Source organism: Gossypium hirsutum, chromosome A09 (assembly GCF_007990345.1).
Source record: "Gossypium hirsutum isolate 1008001.06 chromosome A09, Gossypium_hirsutum_v2.1, whole genome shotgun sequence".
NCBI lineage: Eukaryota > Viridiplantae > Streptophyta > Magnoliopsida > Malvales > Malvaceae > Gossypium > Gossypium hirsutum.
In genome coordinates this window covers 16,267,409-16,276,468 of record NC_053432.1, presented here as the reverse complement: position 1 = coordinate 16,276,468, position 9,060 = coordinate 16,267,409, and the positions used below count along the sequence as shown (strand labels likewise).

Sequence of the window (9,060 nt, the reverse complement as noted above, 5' to 3'; positions counted from 1 at the left end):
AAGGTGACACCAATTCAATAAGACGCATAATAAATTGGTTGATTAGTAAATTTAAAATTTTTCTAAACTAATCGGCACAAGTTTAAATCCTATTATAGATATGTTTTTATTGATTTTTGTTAAAATGAAAAAGGCTAAAATACTTTTGAATAATTTAACTTAATTAAATCACAAAAGGGTATTTTTATAATTTTACTAATCGAGTTGGTGATCCGATTGAGGGTGACACCAACCCAATAAAACACTTAAAATAGCATAGATTTATTAGTTATTTTCAAACTATATATTTTATTATTTATTGTATGTTATTTTTAGACACACATTTGTATTTTAAATTTATAATAATAATAATAATAATAATAATAATAATAATAATAATAATAATAATAAACAACGCGGGAGATATTGTAGAGTTAAAAAGTGTGAGGAATTAATTAACTTTTCTAAAATAAAGAAAATCTTGATTAAGGATAGAGATTAAAAATGTTAGAATCCGATATTTATTGAATGCAATGATTAAATCTTAACAAATTTGGTCATTCAAGTTCATCAAATAAAAGGTTAATTGCAGCATTCAAATTATGATTTAAAATTTATATTTATATCAATCAGGGGATAGTGTAATTAACCCTAAAGGGAAACTATCATAGCAGGAATTGTCTAAAATCAACTGCATAGATTTGGTAGTCATAATGTTTTACGACTTCACTGCAAGTTCGCGGATCAGAGCATTTAAAGGCAACAAGATAACGAAGTAAAATGATCTGGAACTCATCTACGGACTTTTCTCCCCATCATCCTACCCAATACCTTCTACATGTACTTTGGAATGTTACATATTCAAGCAACCGGTTCCATATGATACCTGGTTAGTTGGAACTTGGCCAACAATGGTGGATTAGTCATCAGTGCCAAAGTAACGATCCCCAAACTCACCCATCCCTGGTATAACACGGAATTCCTCATTTAGTGCAACATCAATCTCTGAAGTGACGATTTTCAAGGATGGGAACCGTTTGCAAACACAATGGATTCCTTCAGGCGCCTGAGGAAAAGAAAATTAGGTTTGGGATCAATACGTAGGAAGGATTGCAAAGTAGTAGTTGCATCCAAATTTCGCAGTCAACAACGTTAAAAACTTACAGAGATGAGGTTCAGGAATATAATGTGAGATTCCGGAACTCCTTTCTGTATCAGTAGTTCAATGGCCTGGTTCGCAGAATTCCCTACAAGAAAAAGTTGAATAATTCTCCACTTAATCTGATTCATTAACCAGAAAAAATTCAAGACAACCTTCTTTTCCTTGGTCTTTCTTGCAATTCAATGACAACATCAGGAATGAAAAATGGTGCATAAAGTAGCTTCTAAAAGAGGAACAAGCTTACCTGTACCAAGAACCGGATCCAGAAGGAGGACATGTCGTTCGGAAATATCCTTGGGAAGCTTCTCATAGATAAGCTGAAATGTTTTCAAGAAAGCATATTATTGGCTAAGATTGATTTATATGCAGTACCTAACCGCATAAAGATCCAAAGAACATTTCTGACCTGTTTCCCATCATCTCCATCACGGTGAATCAGAATTTTGCCAATTTTTATTCCTTTGCAACATGCACGTAATGCATTTTCCATGCTTTCACCACTGTAATTAAAAAAAAAAAAAAGGAGAAAAACTTGTTAGTAAATGCAGAATAAAAACAACTGAGCTAAGATTCATCATTATTTTATCATACCTAATAGTAGATCGCCCAATACCCCCCATTTTGACTAAACAAGGTCCGCTGTAAAATAACAAAAACTAACCAAATCAATACCTGATTGAAAGCTCACCTTCTAATAATGGAAACACCACACAACTTTTTGCAAAAATCAACCCCAGTATATATCGATGCTGGAAAGAAATATCAGCCAGTTTCAAACGTAAGCAAATATTAACTGTTTCAATGATGAGACATCTTAAGATGAACAAAAATTCACCATTTTCTTTTCAGACGTCTCTCAATTGCAAATAATCAGAAAGGAGAACTGGGAGTTTCCTTACCTGTTGGCGTTATTACTTGCTTCTCGGTGAAAGGCAAATGTCCAAGACCATGCTCCACCACCTAAATCAAATGCAACAAAATCAGTTATATTTCGCATTCGAAAAACACTCACAATAAAAAAAAAAAAAACACAGTTCATATATAAGTTATAATAGAAGGTACCAGACGAATAAGCCGATCTGAATAGAAGACAAAATCATGCTTAGAAATATCCCTGTCTCTAATCAAAGTATGCATTCCTCTAATCTGCACAATAAGTCTTAAATATGAAATAATTAAAGTTAAAAATAAAGGACCATACACTTCAAGTATAAAAGTGCCATCATTTTTGCCAATCATGAAGCTCTAACTACAATAAGTGTGGCAAATTTCTCTCACCATGGAACACTGATGATTTACCAGAACATTTTAGGGTAAATGGCACATGAAAGAGCTGCACATGAATATAGCACAGAGGAACAGTTCTATGCTTGCTAGCAGCGAGCAATGCTGATACCATAAATGTGTTACTCTACGAGATCAAACAAGTTATAAAAGAAATAGGATAGAGATAAAGCATGAGATATACCTGAAATGTTGACTGGATGACATACACATTGGGATATATTTTGCAGAGGTCATGCTCACCAAGCTTAGTGCGGATATGTTGCACAATCAAATCAATCGCAACATGATTATCACCTCCTCGGGGGATGATGACATCAGCATATTTCTTTGATGGCAGAACAAAATCATCAAATGCAGGCTTGACAAACTTCGCGTACTGCATAAATAACAAAACATTGCAATGTAATTACTGAAATGTTGAAATACTTAAATGTGAGGCACATTGTTCGAAAAGCTTTCCATAAGTGTCTTAGTGGGACATATGAGAATGAGGGTGTATCCTGTTCCAAAAGCCTGTTATTCTTCCAGATATTCACTCCAATGTCCGACTACAACTGGTACACACACATACACCATGACACCAACTACTGACAAGTAAAATTAAACAAGCTGCATATCACGGAAAGTATAAATTCCACCCGAAGATTTGTGCTTGTTCAGGAATAATTTCAGGTATTAAATTACAAAGAAAAATATGGTATACATAGGCTTACTTGTTCAAGAACAGAGTTTACATCCCTACCCCTCTCAACTGTATCTCGTCTTATTCTACGAGCAAGCCTCACATCAGCATCTATAATAAATTGCCAAATAAAACCGAGAACTGTAAGAACCCATGAAAGCAAGAAAGAAGAAACATGGTCACAGGGAAAAAAGAACAGATGCACCATTCATCAAGCAAAGAAACAGACGTACACACGTTCAACTAGGTGAGGAGATAATGTTCTTAGAGTAATTTTTTGGTGACAATCCTAGGGATCTAAGAACCCAAATTTAAAACTTCCATGAATTGATTGGGTCCACTTTTGGAAATAAAAACCATTGCTAAACCAACGTTCCTCTTCTATTGGCTGGCAGGCCACTGGCTATTTACAATTTAAAACAGTTCGTGGACAACAATTACTCAATTAATACACAAGTTGACTTTAAGCGCAGTTTTATACACTAGTTTCCATACCAGCTCAGTTATCAACCAGATTTTTCTTGACGAACATTTAAATTTAATCCAGTTTCTACACTTTCTTACTTTTCTTTTCTTTTCTTTTTCTTTTCTTTTTTTCTTTTTTCCTTTTGGAGTGGTTGACAATGGTTATGGGTTGTTTAACCTCAATAACTATGCATGTTAATAAATCTTAAGTAAAGAAAACAAATCTAGCATCTTCACTAAATCATACGAATAAGCATTTCTTTGGCGATCATTTTAGGATGCTGTGACAATAAGTATCTTCGTAAAAGAGGTCAAACCTGTATCAACAAAAATCTTCATATTCATAAGGTTCCTGACACGCTGGTCATGGAAAACAAGAATTCCTTCCAAAATTATGACATCAGAAGCATTAACCTGAAAATAGATTAAACACCATGCAAATCCAGATAAGCAGCCAACTTATTGAATTATCACCTACATATTTGGATATTTTGCAATGCTACGAAGAATTTAATAACTAAAAGTCTAAAAGGAGAAAGAAAAGTAAAATGCAAGTGCAAGCAAGCATTTCATCTAAAGTAGAAACAAACATCCAAAACAACTATTCCAAGCTCCTAATTGAGTAGTACAATGCTTGCTCCTGTATCATTAAACATGGTTTAACGAGGAACAAACTAACTACCTGTCGGAAACTATCCGAAGACCGACGATGTTGCTTAAAATCATAGATCGGGACCTGAACAGATTGCCCACTTTTAAGCTTCTCAACACATTCCAGAAGCTGCTCAGTATCAAAAGCATCTACACAAGCAAAATAACAAATGAAGCACAGTCAAGAAAATACCATCTAATATAACAAAAGGCATCAAATTCAGCAAACAAGATCCAACTAGTTTACCAGGGTGATCAAAATTATACTCGTGCACGCGTTTTAACTCTTCAGTATTTAAACCACGATAAAACGAATCCTACATCATAAGAAAAAAAGAAGAAAGAAAATATAAACTAACAGTGTAATAAAATACAGTTCATAATCAAATAAATTAACTTGAATTTGAACCTGATTGACAAGTACAACGCGGTGATCGTGGAGCTGTTGGATGATCATGTCACAGACTGTCGTTTTACCTGAAGCTGTACCTCCAGAAACACCTGCTTAATCACTCAAGGAATAAATAGAGATCAAAATTTACCATTTTTTTTATAAATAAATAATAAAAGAAGGCTTCTCTTTTTATTTAATTTTAAGAAATAAAAGCCAAATTAGAGACAAGCAGTAGCTATTCAGATTTCAGTTGGTTATCGGAAAACGATTAGTTTGTTTTAAAGAGAAGAGTGAAGTGGGGGAAGGGAATACCGATGACGAAGGGCTGACGAGGAGCGTTGGCGTCGGCGAAAAAGGACGAAGAGGAAGAGGCGGAGGTCGGACTACGGAGGCCGGAGAAGTGAGGCCCCGATGCCTTCTCCATAATGTAGTCTATGGAATTCGTCTCCTCCGGCATTGCTGAGATTTTTTCTCTTTTATTTTTTTAAAATTCGAAACTTTAAAAAAGAAGAGTTGAAATTTCAACACAACAGAGACTGTATATATAGATATGGATGTAATTTTATGTGAGGAGGCTGCGATTCATTTCCCTCTCGCTCAAAAAGCTTGAATTTTTTAACGACTTTAAATGTTTTTTTTATGTTTTTTTTAATATATATATATATATATATATATTAAAAGACGAGAGGAAACTTATTTTATGTGTAAATTATTATTTTACTTGGGTTTGGTTTGGTTTGTAGTATAGATAATGTAGCGGAAAGAATCAGATTATTCACAGGAATATGCTTGCGTGTAGGTACGCCTATTTTGTTGTTTTGAGATCATCTTCTTCCTTGGTTCTACTCGATTTGGTATATTTTGTATGGGATAAAGCAGTACTTAGGCATTGAATTTGCTAAACTTTTTCATCCCTATTAATTTTGGAATTTGATATATATTTTTTAATTTAGTTCTTAAATTTGGATTCCACTAAAGTGTAATAATATGGCACTTTATTAAAATATCACATCATCATATAATTTTTTTATATAAAATCTAAAAAATACAAAGAAAAATTATAATTTTTTTTAAAAAATTAGGTAATCAAAGTTAAATTTTGGGATCAACAAGGACAAAAAAAAATCACGAATCAAAAAGTAATAAATTACTAAGTTTGGGGACTAAAGTTATTTTATCTCTTTTATATGTGTTATGAGTAAGTATTATATAGTTCAACCTTACTCTTAATTAGTTTTCAATTAGGCATGTTTGTGTGGTTAAAAGATAAGTTTAATTCTTGTGGTTGATTTTAACTAAGACCTCGGCCGTTATGAATGACAGCCTCAATGATATCCTTTAACTAGACGTAACGCTCTGTGCTATGGCTCCACTCGGCGTGGTATCTATAATGAAAGGGTGACTCATCTTGTTGAAGGTTAGGAGGCATGGTCGGAGGTTTGCCTAGAATCCCTTAGTATTTCACCTAATCAAATATGACAATTGGATAACAAGTAAATTGATATGTACGATGGCGGTTATATTGGACACGGTTTCGATGGTGCTAACCTAGTCGATTGTCCCTAGTAGGTCTTAAGTGACGAGGACTTTCTATAGTATTTACAATCCACCTATCACCTTGTTGCTGTGAATTGTACTAATAAAATTGCCCATTACCTACTAGGGGACGAGTCCTCTGCGGAAGTTGATAGTGTCACAGAGGGGAAGAACGCTTTGAGATATTGGTAGCATGGACTGCCAAGGTCAAAGACTTGGCCCAATAAATATCCATCTGGTCCGCTTCTGTAAAACGATGAGCCATCTCATACAATTGAGATAATTTACTTGGTGGGTTGCTAATAATGTGGAATTATAAAAATTAATGTGTAGTCCCAACCATGAAGGCCTGAATGGTTACATCATCAGATGCACCTTTTATGATCATCATTGTTGTGTTAAATCTTTTCATAAAATCATGGAAAGGCTCTTCCTCATGTTTCCAAATGGACATAAGATATGCTGAGGATTGTTGAGAGGTATTGTTAGCCAAAAAACTAGTTATGAATAACCCATCTAACTGATCAAAACTGTAGATGGACACCTAAGAAATAGATAGGTACCCCTATCAAGCAGTGCCAGGTAAAGTCATGGAGATGGCTCTACACTTGAATTTATTTGAATCCTCAAGGATGGTCATGTGATTATTATAGTTGGCGAGATGATCTTCTAGGCCACCCACTTCATTGTAAGGCAACTTGGCGAACTTAAAGATGCCCGAAAGGGTATGAACTAAAACTGATGGGGTAGAGGTTCATTGGCATAACTCCATGAAGCTTCATTAGCCTTGGTAACCTTGACCATTTTCAATAACTCCAACTTAAGGGTTGGTATATGTTCTTCTACAAAGTGTGTTTTGTTGTGAGCTCCTCGGTCTGGGTGGTTGTTGTGTCAAGCCTCTTCTATAATCTCATCGCCATTACCATCCCTTTGATTTCTATTAATGGTTAATTGAGTTAGTCTTCTAGGTGGATGGGATCAAGCAAGTTGTTCTCTTTGGCCACATCATTGGTTGTGTGAAGCTCTACAATCAATTGTTCATTGTGGGTATTTTGCAAATCCAACAGGTATTGGCGTTCTTACTACTCCTGAAACTGATGTTGTTGAACCAAGAATTGCTTTTGCATAAGACACATTTTCTCTTACATCTCATTAACTTGCAATTGAGGGCCAGATCCCCGTTATTGTTGGGAAGTTTAATTTAAGGAATGGCCATAGTGGGCTAAGATTAGAAAGTTACTAGATTGGAAAAGTTTGGAACAAGAGTGCTAGATGAGATTTGAGTTTCTAGGGTAGTTGGTGGCATGTATGTATAGCGGTAGGATCAATAAAAGGAGTGGATATGAGGATATTGAGGGAGGCCATGAGTTGTGTGAAGGCTCAAGAGGGGTAATAGTTGGGTTGTTTGTTGAAGTGTTGGGAGAAAGTTTTTGGTTCAAAGGAAGTCAATATTGACAAGATCTTTTCCATCCCCTTGAGAGGAAGTGGCAAGGTTACTAGAGTTGGCAGGGTTAGAGGAGTTTAGAGTTGTATCTTTTTTAATGTAAGACATTTCAGATTCACGCTCGCTACACCAATTGTTTATACAGGGTCCAACAGGGGAAAATAGTGTGGTGGCTTTGTGGAGGTCAGTTCACCTAAAGAGGGGAAGAGTTAAATTAAAACAAGAGGGCAGACTAACTAAGAGCGAGAATAAAGATATTTGCTCAGAGTAACTTTAAGGTTTCAAAAGTTCCTCTTGTCTACTAATATGATGTGACAGAATAAATATTCAATCCCTCCAAATATGTAAAGGATATTCATGGGTGTGAAGCCCTATGTCATGGGGGTCATTCTATTATGTAGTCAAACAATATGTGATAATTATAGCTAAATAAACTCATTATTGCAATGAGAGTATTCACACCTAAAAGTAAGTGGTCTTAGAAACAGAAGAGTGCCACTCTTTAAGTATGGGCGAGTGGCCAACCAAGATGCTATCTTAGGTAGAGCCAAAGGGAAGTCAATGCTTTCTGTCATGCAAACAAGTGTCTTTTCCAAGAAGTGGAAGGGTATTAACAAGTTTGAAAAAATATATATAGTTTTTTTTTGAAAATTGAGGAAAGAGAATGAAGTTATTTAGGATTAAACCCAAACTCTTGTGCCTACAACATAATGCTTGGCAAAAAAGTTATTGGTATACAAATTTGAAAATATTTAAATTGCAAATAATATGTACATTTCTCCTAACAAATAAGATTAATTATTATAAATGTCGTGTATGTAACATTTTAATATAAATAAAAATTTTAATGTTAAAAATTTTATAATTTAACTACAATAACAAAAGTTTGCATTAGAAGAAAAACATAAATATGCATGCATTAACAATAACAAATGCTTAGTTTGTATTATATATTGTAATGATTATTTTTTATAAAAATAATTAGTTTAAAGTAATAGAAATAAGATTAAAATATGTCATAAGTATTTCTACTATTTATAAATTTGGAATTTAGTCTTTATATTTTTATTTTTAAGAATTTAGTCTTTTAACTGTTTCAAATTTCAGTTCTAATTGTTAACATTATTAATTTTTTTGGTTTGATGTTTTTGAAAAAAAAAGCCCACTTGGCAGACTTGTACCTAAAAAATTGACGTTGTAATGAACTTGAATTCAACAAACTAATTTTAACATTTTTTAATAGTTGGGAAAACTAAAAAGTAGAATGACTAAATTCTTAAAAATTAAAGTACAAACACTAAATTCCAAATTTACAAAGAATATATGAACTTTTGATATATTTCAACCTAGAAATAATTAACCTAATAAATGAACAAGGTTTATATTAAAATTCTTACTAAATACATCATATCAAATTATAAAATTTAGGAACCTCATGTGATGGTTCGATGGTAAGGGTG

The 9,060-nt window shown here is 33.8% G+C and overlaps 1 protein-coding gene across 1 annotated transcript; it reads right to left on the bottom strand.

The window, feature by feature from the left end:
• Window positions 1-565: 565 nt before the first annotated feature.
• On the bottom strand, window positions 566-5,338 carry LOC107888854 (uridine kinase-like protein 1, chloroplastic). Its single transcript, XM_016813103.2, has 14 exons — window positions 4,933-5,338; window positions 4,636-4,727; window positions 4,474-4,543; window positions 4,258-4,376; window positions 3,893-3,989; window positions 3,142-3,221; window positions 2,610-2,804; window positions 2,204-2,287; window positions 2,041-2,101; window positions 1,830-1,890; window positions 1,548-1,641; window positions 1,386-1,458; window positions 1,144-1,226; window positions 566-1,045 (listed from the first exon to the last, which is right to left on the bottom strand). The coding sequence occupies exons 1-14, from the start codon at window positions 5,075-5,077 to the stop codon at window positions 899-901; spliced, it is 1,401 nt and encodes a 466-aa protein (XP_016668592.1). The 5' UTR covers window positions 5,078-5,338; the 3' UTR covers window positions 566-898.
• Between the last annotated feature and the right edge of the window lie 3,722 nt (window positions 5,339-9,060).